Raw genomic sequence first — 20504 nt, 5'->3', positions numbered from 1 at the left:
CAGTAGTAGCTTAGCAGCTGCTACTTGTGTAATAAAGATGAACAGCTTAGCGGCGGCTATTACTGAATATATGAAGGTTTGTCAGTCACATAAGAAGGCGCTATCCCTAACCTGGACAATCACAAACAGCCACACGACAGAGGTTAAGCAGACACTGATTCAATTCCATCATTTCGTTTTTCTAACATCACGCATGTTGATAATAATGACGCAAATGATGATTATGATGGTAATAGCGACAGTGCTACTGATCACAACTTAACAATGACATTGTGGTTCCCCAAGAAAGCTCTGACAGTGCAGTGACACAGAATATAATGTTTATACCAAGTATATGTGGCCCTCCCAGCTGACAGATAAGGAAAGGTGCAGGATAGTGAGAAAAGGAAGGTATATAAATGCACTTGATCAAGATTAAGAAACTGTACACTTGAAGAAAATGGCTAAATGCTTTGTGCTTCACTGTGGTCATAGCTTATAAGGCAGTATGTACACTTCAGATAATTAGTTTTAAAGTAATTGATATACTCTACTGAAGGGGGCAGCCATGCTAGTGACTTTGGAAGTGGCATTTCGATTCAACAAGTTAGAAGGTATGTTAAAAATGTTTGTCTTTGATAAAGGGAAATAAGGTAAAAAATAGATGATGTTGGGGCCTCAACCAGTCTCTGCCTTGGGCCCCCAAATCTCTAAAACCGCCTCTGCTCCCACAGCCAACCTACATAGTTTCACATTGCACCACATAGCCATTTTACATGTTCGAGGCTGACTGACAGCAATGTATACCTGTAATATGGCACATGCTATTGCAACGTCCCGCCTGTAGTTGCACTCATTGTCGGCTGAAAATACACAGTCATCTCTGGTTGACTTTTAGACATTTACCACAGCGGGATGAACGAAGTTTTTGGAAGTTTGACAGTAAGTGTTCACCAGATTGAGTTAAAGCTAGTATTTCTGACAGTATGTAGATTTGTGGAATATTACTGTACGCGGCTTCTATTGATAATGTATGTCACTTCTGTCAACTTGAAAAAAACTGACAAATGTGCAATGCTAATGCGGTGTTGTGTCTAGCTAGCTTACTAATGAAACACCATCGGTTATTTATATGTACTGTACATTACGTAGCTAGCTATGATTCATAGATGACGTTATAGCTATCGTAGTAATAAATGTAATTAACAGTTTGGTACATGTAACCTTCCTCAAATATTTAGCTAGCTGTAGCGTCATTGAAAATTGTTAATAATGCATTAAGCTAGATTTCTAGCTAGCGAATAGCCATTTTCCAGTTAACTTTCAGTTTTGTTTCTTAATATTACTGTGTGTGGCCCGTGTTTACAGTATACGTTACTAAATTGCTGCATTCTTTAGGACACTAGTTAGACATGCAGTCTGGGACTTTATTCTAGTGATTATACGAATGAATCTATAAGTAAATTCACTATCATCTTAGCCATGACATTCCATGTTTGAACCGAGTCGTTTTGATGACAATGAACATATCTGCACACATTACTTAAGTTTTCGCAGCTGTGTTCTCTAACTCCTGTAATGGGTTGTTATTGCAATATAGGCTCATGGCTCCTAGGAAAAGACCACTGCCTAATCCCCTTCCAAGCGGTTTTATACTGACCGACACCGGGAAGAAGCAATGGAGACTGGGCCAAGTCATTGGCCAAGGAGGCTTTGGATTAATCTACTTGGGTTAGTATTGTTAACGAGACTGTGGCAATCAAATCTTACTTAATCATAACTGTAAACACCTCAACCTACAGGTAATGATTTGGGGTTTAATTCAAAGTAAGGATTTCTATCACCATTTATTGCTCATTTGTTTTTTCTCTCTCCTATTCTCTCCCCATCTTTCTATATGCCTCTTATGTATTTCCATCCTTTTCTCCACACTCTTTCAATTGCCTCTCTTCCTGTTACTTCAGCTTCACAGGACCTGGACATGCCGGTTGTAGAGGACTCTAATTATGTGATTAAAGTGGTGAGGACAGTAGGCCAATGGCTGATTTTGTTGTGAGTCATGGCATTTCTGCCACTGTATTGGGGCTAATGTTTTTCACTTGTTTTGGATATAAACTGTAATTTTCAATTACAGTTTAACTCAATCACAATGTCAGAATGTCTTACTCTCTTACTTTGCCGATTCTGGTCCGAGTGGTGTGGAGATGCACTCTAATGGAACTACTGGTGGTAAAGGGCAAGGACCATTAGGAATGGGACATCAGCACATCAGAAGCCATCAACGAATGCCATGCAATTAGTTAACGATGAGCCTTGTCATTTTAAAATGGCTACTGGTTGCAGTACTAGCTTTCATAGGGTTTTTCTTGCAAGAAGTACGTACTTAACAGATGAGCAATAACTGAATATAGGAAAACAATACAAATCTTCAATCACTAATGTTAAGTCCAAGTCTTTTATTTATCAAATGCACCGAATAACACAGCGTCATTCAGAACAATGAAGTTCTTGTGACATTACACCTGGCATCTATGCAGTAAGAATGAAGGTGTGTCTGTGTGTGTGTGTGTGTGTGTCTGTGTGTGTGTGTGTCTGTGTGTGTGTGTGTCTGTGTGTGTGTGTGTCTGTGTGTGTGTGTGTGTCTGTGTGTGTGTGTCTGTGTGTGTGTGTCTGTGTGTGTGTCTGTGTCTGTGTGTGTGTGTGTGTGTCTGTGTGTCTGTGTGTCTGTGTGTCTGTGTGTCTGTGTGTCTGTGTGTCTGTGTCTGTGTGTCTGTGTGTGCGTGTGCGTGTGTGCGTGTGCGTGCGTGTGCGTGCGTGTGTGTGTGCGTGCGTGTGTGTGTGCGTGCGTGTGTGTGTGTGTGTGTGTGTGTGTGTGTGTGTGTGTGTGTGTGTGTGTGCGTGCATGTGTGATTCTGTGGCCACTATCGCTCTTCAGTCCCCCTTTTGACAGAACTTTCTTGGATAGAGCAATTTCTAACCCTGTTCTTTGAGAGCTACCCACATGTTAGGTCATAGCCTACAGCCCATGTTGTAACTTGGCTGATTCAGCTAATTATTTAAAGCTGAGCTGGTTTAGGGTTGGAAAGAAGTTAGAGGCACCTATTGGACGGCTGCTTCCCCAGAACAGATTTGGAGAGTCCTGTCTTGGATACAGTGCTGTTAGCTGTGTAGGATTAACACTGTGTCAATTCTTAAGTCTAGACCCAGTGCGTTTGAAGTTATTTAATCAAAATTCCATACCTTTTGATATTGTGTGGACCTACAATAGCCTTCCACATTTCGTCTTATTGACCCGTCTAATAATATTGTGTCTGCAGGAGTACCATGAGAATGGGCCTTTGTTTTCTGAGCTCAAGTTCTATCAGAGGGCAACTAAACCAGAGAACAGTGAGTATCAACAACTTCAGTCAATCAACATCAACAATATGTTTTCCAAAGCTGTTTTAGGCTACCTGAGGTAGGCTACCTTATGTGAGCGGACAGGCCCAGCGCAGCGAGAGTCTGCTTGGCTGATGAAGTGGCCATAGACATGAAGACTGCTGCCTGGTGTGATTAATAAGCCAAAGCAAACATGGACCTCAGTGGCAGTTACCCCCTTCTCTGCTTGTTTGAGCTCTAATTCATAGAGAGGGACCCAATCACACATAATGATGCCTGCTCCTCCACTGGGCCCCTGACCACCTGCCAGTCTGGTGGAGAGCCAGTCAGGCCAGCCACTGCGATCCAAAGCAGGCCTCCTGTTCGTGTGTGTGTGACCAATTAGAAAAGCCTGCCTATGTATCTGGCATGTCTCACTTCATTTTCCTGTCTTTATGCAATCAGTTCAGACAGTCAACCTGAATCCATAGTAATTAAAATCACATCACCTAATTTTTTGCATCACTTTTTAGAGCATATATTCAGGTCTCCAAGGATTGTACCACCACATTTGCTAAGCCCTTATACCAGTTATGCACCAATTACTTCTCAGAGGGAATAAGACAAGATAACAAAGGTAAATCCCAAAAGCAACTAGTGACCAAAATGAAGCAAAGGGCAAATCCACAGTTGAAATAGACTAGGGTACTGTTTTTGTGCTTTGCGTCAGGGATTCCTGTAGAAAAAGAACATGTAAATATAGTATATGTAAGATACAATGGGTTTGGTAACTTGCGGCCTTGTGGTTTCAGTACAGAGGTGGAAGAGAACCAACAAGCTGGATTTCCTGGGAATCCCTACATACTGGGGTTCAGGACAGTCAGAACATTGTGGGACCAGGTACTGACCATCTACAGTGCTATCACAACATAAGCCCACTGTTTGACTCTGCATTTTGGCAGTTTGGATGTTGAATTCTCTCATTGAACTCACCCCAATCGGATAGAAACATAATTGGGGTCAGCTATCTGAGTGCTTAGGATGCCAGTGACGTTTTCAGTACACCAACTCTAGTGACATCATGCCACAATAAAAATAATTCTGGAATAAAATCAGTTTGAAATAGGTTTCAGTCATTGGTCAGCCCAGAGCTCTAAGACTCTGGGGGTTGACCAATTCCAGAGCTATATTGATAGTTGTCACGTGTTGCCACGGCATATGGGAACGCCCGCTTGGCGGTCTAAACAGTATCACAGTTACACTTATCATACTAAATGCCAGATAGTTGCAGTTCCATTGGATGCGCTAACCGCATATATATTGTATTTAAATGTATCACTGTTTAAATGTAGATACAGTGGATATAAAGTCTACACACCCCTGTTAAAATGCCAGGTCCTTGTGATGTAAAAGAATGAGACAAAGATAAATAATGTCAGAAATGTTCCACCTTTAATGTGACCTATAATGTGAACATGAACATTTCAATTGAAAAACAAACTGAAATCTTTTAGGGAAAAAATTGAAAACTCACAATAACCTGGTTGCATAAGTGTGCACACCCTTAAACTAATACTTTGTTGAAGCACCTTTTCATTTTATTACAGCACTCAGTCTTTTTGGGTAGGAGTCTATTAGCATGGCACATCTTGACGTGGCAATATTTTCCCACTCTTCTTTGCTAAAGCACTCCATATCTGTCAGATTGCGAGGACATCTCCTGTGCACAGCCCTCTTCAGATCACCCCACAGATGTTCAATTGGATTCAGGTCCGGGCTCTGGCTGGGCAATTCCAAAACGTTAATCTTCTTGTGAAGCCATGCTTTTGTGGATTTGGATGTGTGCTTTGGGTTGTTCCTCTTCATCTTCGGCTTTCTAACAGACGCCTGAAGGTTTTGTGCCAAAATTGCCTGGTATTTGGAACTGTTCATAATTCCCTCCACCCTGACTAAGGCCCCGGTTCCAGCTGAAGAAAAACAGCCCCAAAGCATGATGCTGCCACCACCATGCTTCACTGTGGTTATAGTGTTCTTTGTGTGATGTGCATTGTCGTTTTTGCGCCAAACATACCTTTTGGAATTATGGCCATAAAGTTCAGCCTTGGTTTCATCAGACCATGTTTTTGCAAACTTCAGCTTGGATGATTTTCTTTGTAAGAAAAGGCTTCCATCTTGCCACCCTACCCCATAGCCCATTCATATGAAGAATACGGGGACTGTTGTCACATGTAGCACACAGCCAGTACTTGCCAGAAATGCAGTTCCTTTAATGTTGCTGTAGGCCTCTTGGAAGCCTCCCTGACCAGTTTTCTTCACATCTTTTCATAGATTTTGGAGGGACGTCCAGTTCTTGGTAATGTCTCTGTTGTGCCATATTTTTTCTCCACTTGATGATGTCTGTCTTCACTGTGTTTCATGGTATATCTAATGCTTTGGAAATTCTTTTGTACCCTTCTCCTGACTGATATTTTTCAACAATGAGATCCCTCTGATGCTTTGGAAGCTCTCTGCGGACCAAGAAAATGTTGGGAATATCCTACTAGAACAGCTGAACTTTATTTGTGAACTTTATTTGTGATTAATCAGAGTAACTTTAAATGATGGCAGGTGTGTAATAACTTCTATTTAATATGAGTTTGAATGTGATTGGTTAATTCTGAACACAGCCACATCCCCAGTTATTGCACACTTATGCAACCAGTTTATTGTAAGGTTTTTATTTAAAAATGTTCCCCTTTGAAGATATCCGTTTATTTTTCAATTGAATTGTTCACATTATATGTCACATTTAAAGTGGAAAATGTTCTGACATGATTTATCTTTTTCTCATTCTTTTACATCACAAGAACCTGGCATTTTAACAGGGGTGTGTAGACTTTATATCCACTGTATCTACATTTGAACAGTGAAAAGATGCCACCAACTCCAATGGTGTAGCTAACGTTAGTGAGACTAGCTAAACCTCTCTTGTTAACACTGTAAACGCCAAATGCCTACGCCTATTGCCGTTTGAGTTTGCCATTTTGAAAGCTACACCCTCCTTCCATGACTTTTCCTAAATAGGTGTGTATTACATTGTTCTGTTCTCAGAATTCTACACTGACAAACAGAAAAAATTATTTTTTACCCAGTTTTCCGCCAACAGTCCACGCCACTTAGCGTTGGTACCCAAGCGCTAATCACCCCTCACTGAATGCATGACGTCAATGGATGAATGTGCGATACTCCCAGATGAAGGATCATCTTGGTTGAATTTGAATGAACTTACAAATGAAATAGATTATTTCAATGTCCATTCAAAAACTTAATTAGGCTATTATTGAAACATAATACCAAAAGTAACAGGTTACTTATCACACGTTACCAGAGGAGATTCAACTTATTGTGTAGGCTAATTAATCAAATGTAAATCTGCAAATGTATTATGTTAAATTATTATTCACGAAACACCAAGGATATTGTTTACCAGTCACCAATTACCAATTCAACAAACGTATTACAAGTAACTGTTTTACTTTTGGAGATAAAGATGAACTAAATCACACACACATCCTATTGGCTCTCTTTGAATTTTCTCTGCTTAGTTCACTGAAGATTAATATTCTACAAATGTATTAGGCTAAATAATTATTCACAAAACGAAATACCAACAATATTCTTGAACACTAGAGCTATGCATTGGTGTTAAAATGCATAGCTCTAGTGGTAGCCCCTCTACAACCCCTGGGAGAGACCTGCAAAGACGTGCCATTCACATAGTCTATTCATTTGTAGAAATGGGCCTCTTCTTTTTGCCGGTCCGAATAAGTAGAGCCAGCCAAGAAGAGCGAATGTCTTAGTGAGTGAGTGAGTAACTGACTGAGTACCACTTGTTAAATAGCGTAGCGGTTAGAGAAGCGGACCTGTAAACTATAGGTCTCGAGTTTGTATCTCCTCGCAGGCGAAGCGAAGTACGAGTTATGAATTATTCCGTATAGATGAAAACTTTGCTGGCTAAAACCTTTAATATCTACATTATAGTAAGCCTGAAATAAAACAGTTTACTGTTTGCGACTGTTTTTGGCATGGAAACGTTAATCTTCAGGCTTGCTAGCAATTGCTCAATTCGTATGATTATTCCTAGGAAGTTAGTAGATACTAGTAAGCCTATTAATGGCTAATAAGATGTTAAAACGGCCAGTGGCAAAAGCCACATACATTGCATAGATGCTATTTGTGGTGGAGGTAAACTTAATAAGAAACGTTAGTCAGTTTAACACAATACTCAATGGTATCTAGCGACTGCTGAAACGTGCATGCCGTGGCGTAGGTGTTAAAGACAGTGCTTCTCACGTGGAAGACCTAAGTTCGAATCTGTTGAGAGCAACAATATTTATTAATTATTTCTGGTAGATTCCATGATTGTCTCGTCATTTCACTTGGTGAAAAAGTTAGTTATCGTCACCTTTATTGATAGTTATGGTATCAGTGTCATTCACGAATGAAAAAAATACATTCTTGAAATGAAATAGCTCTGGCTGACTTGCTAGCAATTGTTCAATTCTTATGATTATTCCAGTCAGTTAGTAGAGACCGGTAAAGCTTATTACTGGCTAATACACTGTTAAAACGGCCAGTGGCAAATGCCACATACATTGCATAGATGCTATTTGTGGTGGAGGTAAACTTAATAAGAAACGTTAGGCAGTTTAACTGTATCAATGTCATTCACGAATGGCCAATGAACTGTTAAAATAGCTAGTGACAGAAGAGTATTTGTTCAGGATAGATTAGAGGCTATACTGACACCCAGCAAATGTACAGCTCCATGGTGTAGTGGTTAACGACACAGCCATTTGCGTGGGTGACCTGGGTTCGAATCTTTCTGTTGCGGGCTGGCTGAACTAGGCTTGCCTGGTTTCTTTTTCTAATAACTCCTCTCGGTTTTTCAATAACTTGTTCATGTCACCTATAGACACATTTTATATGCCAATAATTTAGGAGACTATAGCTATGCATTGGTGTTGAAATCATTTCAGACCAGTTTTTTGAAAAGCTATTCAAGTCACCTGTAATTTTGATTTTGTACATTTGTAGGGCCAGTTAAACAATTGAAAATACTATTGCCTGTTTTTGTAGAAATAATTGTTATTTGTATTATTTTCTTAATAGATTTTTTTCAAATACCTTGATACCTTCAATAAAAACACATGCGGTTCTAGTGATAAACCTATAGCGTTAGCTAAATGAATAACAAAGTTAATACAGAAGAAGATTGCACCAATCCAACCTTCTCCACAGCAACCCAGGCTTTCAATGGTGGGTCATTTAAACAGTAGGAATGTTTTACCTGACGTTGGAAAAATCCTCATTTTATTTCCGGCACATTTGTCACAAAATTCTGTGTTATACTGGCTGCACTACGTTACACTGACCACCCATAGAACCAACGGTAATTATGGTAAATTAGCACTCCACTTCGCTTTGACAATGAAGAATTTCTTCTCCTTCACCTCCCAAACAATTGCATTATTGACCAACCCACATTGAATGCACAGACAGCTGTACATTCAGCTCGGGCAGGGATGTCTCTGTTTTTAACGATGCAAATAACGCAGCGGGTGCTGTATATGGGTGACAAGTCCGTAAGACTTGCAGTGTGCTTGCGTACATTTTGTTTTTCATGGTTTGTGAGGTGATCTAAACACTCATGGGCTGTAAGAGTAGCACATTTGACTGGCTCATGCTCTAGCTCCATAGGATTCCCAGGGTTAACCACCATGTTTTAACAAACGGTCTGACAAACGGTCTGACAATGGTCGGTCGGTTGGTTTTCCATATAAGCTTTGCCCTTTGACCTGTCCAGTTATAGGTTCATGGTGATGGACCGTCTGGGCAGTGACCTGCAGAAGGTGTGTGACCTCAACGGTGGCAGGTTAAAGAAACACACCGTGCTTCAGCTTGGGCGAGGCCTAGTAAGTCTTTCTCCATCCTCTTCATCTTCCATTTTGCTTCATATTCCATTCCCAGTATTGAGTAACTGAATCCCCTCCAACACTGTTGCCCTGTTCTCTTGCAGCTGGATGTGCTGGAGTATATCCATGACAATGAGTATGTCCATGCAGACATAAAGGCAGCCAACCTGATGCTTGGTCACACAGACACTGACAAGGTCTGCACTGCCACTGTCGGGCAAAGGGTTGCTGATGCCATTTCTAGCACAAAATTAGCATTTATATATTAGCATTTAGCATGGTTCCATAAGCTTTCACTTGAATGTGGGTTGACTTGCATGTGGTGTACATTTCTTCCCTGTCCTGCAGGTGTATCTAGCTGACTATGGCCTGTCCTATAGGTACAGCCCAGACGGTGTGCACAAGGAGTACAAGGAGAATCCAAAGAAGGGACACAATGGAACCATTGAGTACACCAGCATAGATGCCCACAAGGGAGTTGGTAAATTGAGATGTTATTCACTTATTTATAGTCTTAGCTGCCACAATCTGCAATTTATATTGTATGTATTTTTTGTATACTTTGCTATACTAGTTCTTACCATGTTTTTCATCCTTTGTTTTATCCAATTGTATCCACCGCTTTATCTTGTGGCAAAAACTCCCAGCGGGTTTGAAAGACTTGGAAGATTGTGTCAAGCTTTCCTTATAGGCACGTGTGCCATGCAATTCTGCTTTTCCCCCACATTGCTGTTCCTACCAGGAAATCACATGGGTCAGTTTGTGAGGGCACACTCAGTCAGCATTGCAGGTACCTGAGCCACCTAAAGGAGTTGCTAGACTGCAGTGAAACCAGGAAATCCTCACTGACCCTGCCTCCCCCTTCATTGTAGATGACTCAATTCACATCACACAGACGGCTTCTCAGCCACTCATCAACTCAAACTTAGACTGTGGTGGTGAGCTTGGTGCTACGAAAGAACACCCCGAACTGCTGCGCCACTGCTGAGGCTGAACATGCAGTAATTTGTGGATGTTAGAGTACTTGACTGTATGGCCAATGGTCTCACAGGGATGTGTCTTGCTGTATAGTCCTCTAGCTGTATCTTTCAGTTGGCAGCGTACTTGTTTGTGCATAATGTAAAATGACCCCCCCCCCCTCCCGGTCCACCCACAGTAGCTATCAGGAACACATTAGCTGGCAAATTGCGTACATGGTCCTTTTTTTATTGGACATCGATTTTTCCCGCCCCCCCCGTATTCCCAGAAGCAGACTCCATTTAACAATTCCCTAATTAGCTGAAGTCATAACCTGCATGGTGTATTCATCCCCCATTAATTAAGGCTTTGATGTTTGGTTAGAGAGGGACTGGCCACTGATAACCTCTCTGCCTGCTCAGAGCAGGGGACAGTGCTGGGTTCGATACGCTGAACCAGTGTGGCTTAGACTCCCTAATCGCCGTGCCACTGTTTCTGTCGATATGGACCAAAACAGACAAGATGCTCAGTCAGCAACATTAATAAAGGAAAACGCATCAATTTTAATATGTTTTAAGGAGAAGGGAGTGGATAAAAATGCTGTACTTGTGTTTTTTGTTGGGGTTGTTCTTTAAATCAAGAGGATTATGTTGGCCCGGTGAATTGAAATGCACAGTTCAGCCCATATGTTGCAGGCTGTCAAACATGCTTAAACATTTTCTGAGTGGTTATTCTATGGCTGTTCTCTTTGTGTATTTGACTTAAGAGGTTAGATAGGAATGAAGTTTAAATCACTGAACTGGTTCAAACACATGTCTGTTGAAAGTCCCTTGCCTGCCCTCGCACTTTGTTCTCATGTGCAATTTGTTCGCATGTACATACAAGCTGTTGCATATGGTCTTCATTCTCCCCCTTTAGTCATACCTGAACTGTATCTGTTGTAAAGTAAATTATTCCTTTGCTTTTAAAGCCTGTTGGTCATGAATCGTCTGCAAACAAAAGTAGGTAGATTTTAGTCGAGAATGTGCTCATGTACTCTACTGACCTTTTTTTTAAACCATTGACATCCATCACACTGTTTATATAATCACAGCTTTTGTTAGGTTTACAGTACTCCATTGTTTGAATCAAGACCTACATTTGGGAAAGGTTCTGTTTTCTAAAGTTTATAAGACACCAGGAATGTTATTCCAGATGGATAAATTGGATATGATGATTGCTTCTGCTTGACCTCTGTATTGCATTTGTCTGGGATTTATCTCTTTGAGTAGGAGGGCATGAAGAATTTGAGAGTACTTTCTGTTGGAGATCTTGCTCTGAACCCTGATGAACCATTGAACTCTAATGGTCACCTGCTGGAGCAGGATGCTTTGAATCCCATTCTTAGAGAGAGGGTTTAGAGTGTCACCCCACATCGTTGGAGATTTGTAGAACAATAGCAGACAATTATCCACAAAAAGGTCACCTAACTCCTCTGTGATCAACCTGGACTGTTCCGATCGGGGTCTGCGCTTCCCCTTCCCAACAGTTGGTATGCCTGTGTGTGTAAGAGATGGGTCCTGCCCTCCAGACTTTCCTTAGTGAAAAACTAATAAATACGCAACCAAACGCCTAAGGAAATGTTGTTGTGGACCGGGACAGTATACGTCCACTGGCGCTTAACGTAGTTGGTGATCTTTTTAATTGTTAATCTATTATGTGGCAGTGGGAGTTGGAGCGGTTTGAAAGTGCTTTCATCTACTCTGTCTTGTCGGCCTCGCCATGCCAATGAGGCTTAAATCATTATTTTTAACAATGGCTTAATTAGATGTTGCAGCAACAAATGTACTGTGTTGCTGACATGCATTGAAGTGTTTTACACCTTTCACTCTTGAGGGGAAACATTTTCAGTAAATGATTTAAACAAGCCGTTTTAATCACGAAAATGCTGGAGGCAAAAATTGTTGTAGAGGCAAACACTAACTACAAATATCAACCACTGGCCAGCCATGAACTATCGCTGACCAGCCAAGAACAACCACATACTGTTCAAAATCAAGGACTGACAAACCCAAAAACAGTCACAGGAAAAAATAAACTGACCAACAAAGAACAATCACTGATCAACCAAAAACAACCATGACCAATAAACAGCAACCACAGACAAACCAACAAAACCCACTAATGAGCCAAGAACAATCAGTAACCAACAGCGACCAAAACAGCCGTCTCCCAAACCCCTGTCTTGGCCGTCTCGTGACCAGGTAGTAGTTCTGTCCTGCTGGGTGCTGCTGCCTGGCGGCCCATAGCAGCAGCCCGTTTAAATGGGACCTCTGGCTAGGATCAATGCTAGGCATGGATCTGGCTTGAGATTTCTGCCTCTGATGAAGCCAGTCGATAGGTAATTTCTCCAGAGACGCGCGGCTGTTACAGTATTGAGCTGCTAAAACTCCTCAGGCTCGACCCCCACCCCCCCCCTCACATGGACTCAATCCAGATGTATTGATAAGCTCACCACAGTTTTTCATAAAGACACTGGCTCAGTGCTGGGTTTCTTTGGATCCTTCTATTCAAACTAGATGGAAGGCATTGTATACACTGAGGGAGTCGAGAGATTAATGTCTTGCCTAGCCATCAGTCTTGGGTAAAAGATATCTCCTCGGTGCATAGGACCCTGTTGACATCTGTAACATGTGGTAGTGATTTGGGCTCTGACGTCATTGTGTGTTTTACTGCTTGAGAGGAAGAGTTTCAGAGAGATCAAGTGTGTTTATGCCATGCAGTGGGTGTCTGGATAGTGTCAGAGGCCATGAGTATTCAGTTTCCTGGAACAGGACAAGAGGAGGAGGAAACTGACCCAAAATGTCCACCTCTGTCTCCCCTTCGAAAGCCCGGCCTTTCTGCAGGCTGGAGTGTAGAAATGGTAGAGAGATGAACACCAGCTGAGAAAATAGAACCAAACCGGCCTAGAATTCTGTCATCCTTCCTTCACTCTCTCTTCTTCTTTACCTCAAAGCCTCTCAATCAAAGCTTTTTCACCCCGACTGTAGCTCCATCTAGACGTGGGGACCTGGAGGTGTTGGGCTTCTGTCTACTCCACTGGCTTTGTGGTTCCCTGCCCTGGACCTCTGTGCTCAGGCAACCATTGAAGGTCCTGGAGTCCAAAACCAGGTAATATTCTGTCCGTAGCCCACTCTCCCATCTCCACATCTAAGCCTTGTTTGTCTCCATTAGCATTTCTGTTTCTATGTCTCTTTCCAGACTCATGGAAAATCTACCTGGCTCGGTGCAGCAGCTGTCTGTGGGCGGAGCTTCCGCAGGTGAGTGACACCTCTGGTTGAGCTGGTGTCCCGGGTGGAAAAGAGACCCTTGATCATCCATTCAGTATCCCCTCCCAGAAAAAGATTTCTCCCCCCCCCAACTCCAGCATCCAGGGAGAGACTACCAGGGTTTGTTATCCCGCATTCTGTAAGGAGAGGTCGGGTCTGAGAGCTGACTGACAGGCCTGATTCTCTGCACCTTCAGGAACTGGCCGACCACCACAGATAACAACCAGGGCATACATCCACCTTATGGGGGGCGGGGGGGGGGCGTAGTTATTGCCAGAGTTTATAAAACATCAAAACTAAAGAGACACTGAGTGTATCTGTTGAACATATTGCTGACTTTCTCTTCGTCCCTCTCAGATGAATTGGCCAGTTTTTTGCTTTGTGTCAAAACACTGGGTTATAAGGAGCGTCCAGACTACAAGAAGCTGAGAGAGCTGCTGTCAGAGTCGGGACAGAGGGTGAACAGAGGCCAGGGAAGGCTGGATCTCTCTGGGCCACAGCCGATGGAAAGATGGAAGGTGATGGAAGGTTCTTCTACCAGAGGGTTTGACGGGCCAGTCAGTAACTATCATTGAAGTTATTCATGTAGTCCTGTCAGTCAGTCACACAACCAGTTCTATTCTCAGATGTAGGTTAAGTAGTAACAGTCATTAGACAAAAAAACCCATAAAAACAACAGGTTGTTAAATACTTGTATAGAGTGAAGTATTAGGACTTGTAAGATGTAATGAGGTGGATGTATTCCAGTGTTTCTGGAGAGGGTAGAGTGCAGGTCAGGGGTGTGTAATGTAGACCAGATGGCCAGACTATTTCTCGTTTATGCTGCGATTTACATCTGTCTGGGAGAGAAGGGAGGACTCGTCTGTTGAGCGCCAGTGCCGTGTGGGAGATTTACACACTAATGACAGCCTCAGCCACAGCCTCCTTACAATGTCAGGTCTTTATTTACGTCAAATATACACACTGCAGAAAGTATTTTATATGAAATATGTGCATTTTAAATGGTTGTCTCCATGTACAAAATCGGTCATATCTCTCGCTCTGGTCATTTTTGTAGCTATGTTGAGAGAAAAAAAAATCTCTAAATGCCTGGCAGGGAATCTTGACCGCAGTAAAGAGGGTCAACTTGCCCCTGTCCCCCATGGTGTCTTCTTAGAGAGGGACAGGAGTGGAGAGGCTCGTGATCTTCTGAAATATACCGGAATCACTTGAGCCCCCAATGATGGCTAACTTGACCTGCCGAAGCCCAAAACAGACCAATTTGAGGCGGTTGATGATACACACTTTACAGGGCAGAGGATCAGCAGCCACAATTACACTTCTTCTCCCCTCCCTCTTTCACTCATCTCCATACTGAACTGCTATGCAGTTTGATCTTAGTCAAACACAAGTGTCAGTTTATAAAGGGAAAATTCACTTTTTCTGTGCTTATGAGTGATCCCCCAAACTATTATGTATAACAGGTTTGCACAGTGTATGTAGCTTGAACCCATGGAAAGGGGATTTTTATTTTCTAACCTTTACCTTAGTACACTGATGCCTAAACTTAACCCTTACCATAAATGTAATTTGTAACATTTCATAGATTTTAGGCTGTTACAGATTTATGTATACTAAGTTATGTATTTGTTGGGAAAATAGGCCTTGCTTAGAACTTAAGTTTTGTTCTATTATACTGAAAAAGGTAACATTAGACACTATCCATAAACGCCATCAGTCAAACAAAACCAATGGTTCTCTTCACCCATTCACCTGAGGATCAATGTATTGTGATGTCCATTTCTGAGAGACAATTAGACTAGCTCACATCACACACACCCTTCTGGCACTGCCACAGATATGCAGAGAGAATGTGCTTTGGATGATGGATGAGACGTTTCAGGTAATAGGAGCAGGTTTATTAGAAATATAAACATTTGGAAAATGTATTTTGTCACTGGCCTACCCCATTGGCTGGCCTACCCCAGTGGCTAGTGCATCCAAACCAGCAGCCTGTTGTCCAAACCATGAACTTCAATACATAACGGGTTTAACCCCATCACACACATTTTCATATTGCATTGTAGTCAGTGATGACTGCAAAATATTATTTTCTCTTCAAACACCAGAAAAAGTAAAAAGTAAAAGAAAAGGCAACATGAAAACAAACTGGTTAACTACCCCTTTAATCAGTTTGGAAACAGGGAGAGTAAATGTCAGTCAAAGTAATATTGTTCATGGAAAGGCTGCTTAAAGTATATTAGTACTACTCCTCTGTATCATAATTTTTCCTAACTCAAAGCCTGAAATTAATAATTCAGTGAATATTGCGTAGTAGGTGGCTTACTCTGACCTAGATTCAGTCTGCTGGTCTAGAACTATGTTCAATGGAGAAAAGGGCAGGTTTTATTAGAGCAAGTTTGTACTATCACAAACCAATGTACAACTTCCTCTTAAGTCTCCACACTCTCTTGCTTTATTCTTCTCCCCACAGAACATGGAGCGAACTAAAGGGTCATCTATGCCAGCGTCTGTATTAGTAAAGAAGACTGAGGAGGAAGACGATGAGGAAATGGAACATGATACGAGGCCTAAAACTATATCATCTCGCTACATAAGAGGACCGCCCATATCCAAGTCCCAGGCAAGCCACACGATATGGGGGTGACTAAACAGGATTCATCCACTCCGGTTTACTTCTAGAGGTTTTAGCTATGATGGTATTCAACAGAGTGACCCACAAGTCAGAAATGGGGTGTAAGGTGTTAGTGAATGTATTAGTGTTTTATACACCAAGTTTAACTCTTACTCGAGTTATCCAGTCACATTGTTATTTTGCAGTGACAACCTTGGCCTGCTGTACCTTTTCCCCACAGAAGGCAGGTGCAGCTAAAGGCCAGACTAAATCAAAGCCTGTGTACGTAGAGGATGAGGAGTGTGAGGAAGACAAGGGCAACACGCGTAGATCCAGACCTGTGCTTTCTCAGTACATCAGAGGACCTCCCATATCCAAACCTCAGTCTGAACAGGTGGTGAGGCCAAGGCAATAACTCCTGCAAGATTAACAGTATTCACTTCATTTTACCAGCAATTGTACTGTGACTCCCAAGTGGTAATGAATATTGGAAAATGGTATAGTTCAAAAAAAGGTCAAACTCCAAAGAAATATCATGAGATTGTTTTATTGGCATATAAAAGTCACACTAAAAACATTCAACAGCTGTTACAAGAGTTAATATCAATGGCAGAAAACAGAGCAAATATGTGAATTATCCCCTAACAGAAAACATCAACACAAACCAAACGGCGTGTGAAGGAAACAGTTCTTGTGACCTCAAGACCACAGGTCAACCATGGACAGTCATACCCCAGGGGTGGTATAACCCTTACAAAGAGCAAATTGGGTCAAATGCAGAATTACTTTGGAGAGGAGGACTTCCGTTGGACACCTGGAGAAGAACATTGTTACATGGAGGCTGATGGTTGGGAGAAATTCAACCATGACCAGACTGACCATGCTGAGTGGGAGGGAAATGGCAGTATAGACCCCCGCCATCAAGCAGATCCTTCTAAACTGAAGCCTGACTGGGGTTACCCACTGTGCTTTAGTGGCTTAGTGGTGTTCATATTCCTGTTCCTGGCCTTTATCTTTACTCTGATTGATGGTTCTGACTGAACCCTTTCCCTGTCACTCTGACGTGTTCGGTGTGCTTGCTAAAAGTGAAGCAAGACTTGATTTTTCTTTCACTTGCTCTGGAGCCTAAATGATAAAAGCTGTCAACATGAAACCAATGTTTAAATGTCCAGACTACCCCAACTCATGTTGCTTGAAAAGGTGGTTTTGATAGAATTTATAATTATAACAGTATTTAAATGAGCTCTCGATGGATTTCAGTGGGGGAAAAGGTACCTTTGCTTGAATAGGAACAAACCCAATGTTGATGTGTTCAGACTGGACTAATTTCAGTTGCTTATATTCAGATATTCTGGTTTAGTATTGTAAATCTTTGAAAATCTGCATAAGTTAACATGGGTTTGAATGAGAACTACACATTTAAATGTGATCTTGCTTCTAGGTTTATTAAGCTATAATTACAACTTTTAAGCTTTAAGGCTATCCTAAATTGAAATTCAGTTTTTTATAAACTAAAGTCAAATTGCATAATTAGGATAACACCAACAGTACGTCCTAAATCATTCAAGCTAGAGACACCACACCACCATTTCCCAAATGTTTAGACAAACCCAACTTAAAATTCTTATATTAAGGAATGTAATTTGCATGATTTGCATTAATTTAACTAGTATTTCTTGAATTGTTCAAGCTAGAAAGACCAAACCAAATATTTGAAATGTTTAGGCTATGCTGATTTAAAAAAGTTAAGTGTATTGACTGACTGCAAATTAACTATTTGCAAAAAAAACATGGTTAATCTTCTAACAACAACTTTTTAAACATAAATAACCTGGCAAGCACACTACATTTACTTTTCCAAATGTGTTTTATAGTTTCCTTTCTTTGCTGTCCAGCTCCTACACCAATTGGTTCATAACATGACAGAGAAACAGCAGAGAGTAGATTTTCTAAGGTTCATATGAAACCATAGGGGTGCATGCACAGGGCTTTGACTCCAGTCAGTTTTCAGGGTTTCTGGGTGGACACTTCACTGTGATGGGCTGCAAACAAAAAGAAATGTTACTTTTTAAAATGCATTGTTTGCAATAGTTAATAAGATTTATTATTGAGAACTTACATTTACTGTACAACTACACTGTAGCTTGATGATGATGGTGATGATATTCCATAGGCCTACAGTATGACTGTTGTTTGATACTACACTAACAAATGACCTGGTGTCTTAACAATGCAATGTGACCTTCTGTATTATGCTCTGTGTATAAATATGAGTGTATATGAACAGTTATTGATATATGATTATAAAATGAGTCCTGTAGGTGTGTATAGAGGGCAGCCTGTAGAACACCTTGCTGCAGTAAGGACACTCCCCAAACACAATGCTGAAGCTCTGGCGACTCGATGGAATTCCTCGCAGCCACTGGGGACAGAACAGGACAAACGTATGGTTTTCAAACCGGATTAAAGTTGTTTAAAACAATATGACAGTGATTTTAGCGTTTTGTTATGATAAAGAAAATATTAAAGAAATGTCAGAAGTTTGATTTGAAGTAGTAATGTGTCCCTCACCTCGTAAAGACAGGCCTGGTGGAAGGGCTGACCGCAGCGAGAGTCATTGCACACTTGATCAGGAATGTCCGAGTTGAGACGGTAGGAGTAACAGATCCCACACTCCACACTGAAACTCTTCACACACACACACACACACACACACACACACACACACACACACACACACACACACACACACACACACACACACACACACACACACACACACACACACACACACACACACACACACACACACACACACACACACACACACACACACACACACACACTTTCACCATCCTGATATTAAAAGTCCTATTTTCTATAAATCCAAAAATGCTAAAGATAATGCCAAAAATAGCAAAACAAGGTTACATTGTATGTTTTAGTATACTTTAAGTATGGATATTTGGTAAAACCACATGTTCCTTTTTAACCCACTACCCTGTCCCTCTGTCACCTTCACTCACTCTACTCCTTTAACACATAACCCTCTCACTCCTAATACCAGTCTTTCCCCTGTTCTAATTCTCTCCGTTTGCATATTGCTTTTTGTGTAATGGAAAGCCCTATTCTCTCTAAGCTTTCCATTGAAAAGACGGCAGGTAAAATGTAAACATCTGGTCAAGTAAACTTTTCACTTTTCAGAACGCTAATAATGCTGAAGCATTAATCACCGTGGCAACAGCAGTTAAACACAGTGCCCTTTCAACCCATTCGACAGTAAATTAAAAAAAAAAAGATAAACGGGTGTGTGATTAAAGCGATCTTAATAGTGGCCATCTTTGTTATTCTAATTATCCTATCTGTAAACAACCCAATTAAAGGGGATGCACACCCACCTCCAGCCAGCATAAAAAAGAATAACAGTCAGAGCCCCCACCACAAACACGCTCACTCGCCCGATAGAGGAGATGTGAGGGCTTGGTACATGAAACAGTGAAATGCAACATACAGATTTTTCGTGGGTGGCAGGTGACGGGAATTCTATTTCCAAAACATCCCGGAGGTTCTGCAAGACACTGCACTCTGGATTCCTGAAAGATGTGAAACAGTTAATTCACACACTAATTACACACATGCAAATTAGGGAGAGATGGGGGGGGGGGGGGGGGGGGTTTACAACTACTACTAATATGTCCTGCATTTCTCTGGCTGCTAGAAGATGGTTAACTGTAAGCCATGTTTCTCCCAATTTCTTCATTGAACATCATACTGGAATGAGGTCACAGACTGAACAAATGAAAGCAGAATCCAACTGATGAGAACAGATGCATTTTGGTTACTGGTCAGATGTGGGTGCTAACTGGCCAGTGTGTCTGTCTGTCCAACGGATGGCCCTTTTCTGGATAGGGATGTGTCATCTCTGTCCACCAATGTACAACTAAGTACAGATAAAATCAATGTTTCGTCCTGGCCAAAGGCTGAAGATGCAGAAAGAACAGACCACATACCAGAAACCTCTGAGGCGCCTCATAGCTATGATAATCTGGTAAACTACATGATTAGGTTAGTTCAATTTTATTTTCTTACTGGAGGAATAACTTTACGCCAATCAGGAAGAGGATTCTTAACTGGTTAATTGTTGGATGCTGACTGGGTTAAATCCATGGTTTATCAGACTTCATAAGCTGGGTGCTTTGAATCATGAATGCTGATACGGCACCTCTGGGGTCTGTTGTATATGGCTAATATACCATGGTATAGTATAGCTTTGTCCAGGCAAACCATAATTCATTGTGCTTAAAAACTGCTAAAGCAGTGGCATATTGGCCACAA

General features: G+C 41.5%; 2 protein-coding genes across 9 annotated transcripts in view; one reads left to right on the top strand and one right to left on the bottom strand.

Annotated features, from left to right (window-relative positions):
• Window positions 1–814: 814 nt before the first annotated feature.
• On the top strand, window positions 815–18653 carry vrk2 (VRK serine/threonine kinase 2). Of its 5 annotated transcripts, none has more exons than XM_010904169.5 (14): window positions 815–921; window positions 1580–1710; window positions 1944–1999; window positions 3297–3366; window positions 4149–4236; window positions 9182–9290; window positions 9395–9487; window positions 9639–9771; window positions 13277–13397; window positions 13488–13546; window positions 13913–14073; window positions 16029–16178; window positions 16411–16566; window positions 16818–18653. In XM_010904169.5, the coding sequence occupies exons 2-14, from the start codon at window positions 1584–1586 to the stop codon at window positions 17208–17210; spliced, it is 1716 nt and encodes a 571-aa protein (XP_010902471.2). In that variant the 5' UTR covers window positions 815–921; window positions 1580–1583; the 3' UTR covers window positions 17211–18653. The 5 variants fall into 5 exon arrangements, with proteins under 5 accessions (XP_010902471.2, XP_019903058.2, XP_019903057.2 ...); XM_020047499.3 differs by having other exon boundaries at window positions 1944–2031; window positions 4154–4236; window positions 16411–16563; XM_020047498.3 differs by having other exon boundaries at window positions 1944–2031; window positions 4154–4236.
• Window positions 18120–20504, bottom strand: part of fancl (FA complementation group L) — a 33067-nt gene continuing 30682 nt past the window's right edge. For 3 of the 4 annotated variants that reach the window (XM_010904166.4, XM_010904168.4, XM_020047501.3), the window contains 3 exons: window positions 19681–19762; window positions 18741–18857; window positions 18452–18591 (listed from right to left, as the gene is read on the bottom strand). In XM_010904166.4, the coding sequence (XP_010902468.2) occupies window positions 18457–18591; window positions 18741–18857; window positions 19681–19762 (334 nt within the window). In that variant the 3' untranslated portion in view covers window positions 18452–18456. Of the gene's footprint in view, window positions 18212–18451; window positions 18592–18740; window positions 18858–19680; window positions 19763–20504 lie in introns of those variants that run through there. The other variant, XM_010904167.4, reaches the window with a different exon arrangement.

The sequence above is a fragment of the Esox lucius genome, chromosome 6, assembly GCF_011004845.1.
Source record: "Esox lucius isolate fEsoLuc1 chromosome 6, fEsoLuc1.pri, whole genome shotgun sequence".
NCBI classification, from domain to species: domain Eukaryota; kingdom Metazoa; phylum Chordata; class Actinopteri; order Esociformes; family Esocidae; genus Esox; species Esox lucius.
The sequence above is the reverse complement of the archived record's forward strand: the minus strand, read 5'-3'. Positions and strand labels throughout refer to the sequence as shown.

Excerpts from the sequence above, each read along its gene's own strand:
- vrk2 (XM_020047498.3), top strand. The coding sequence starts at position 1,584 with ATGGCTCCTAGGAAAAGACCACTGCCTAATCCCCTTCCAAGCGGTTTT. Across the intron at positions 4,237-9,181 it reads TCAGAACATTGTGGGACCAG|TTATAGGTTCATGGTGATGG; the intron begins GTACTGACCATC and ends TGACCTGTCCAG. Across the intron at positions 9,772-13,276 it reads AGATGCCCACAAGGGAGTTG|CTCCATCTAGACGTGGGGAC; the intron begins GTAAATTGAGAT and ends CCCCGACTGTAG.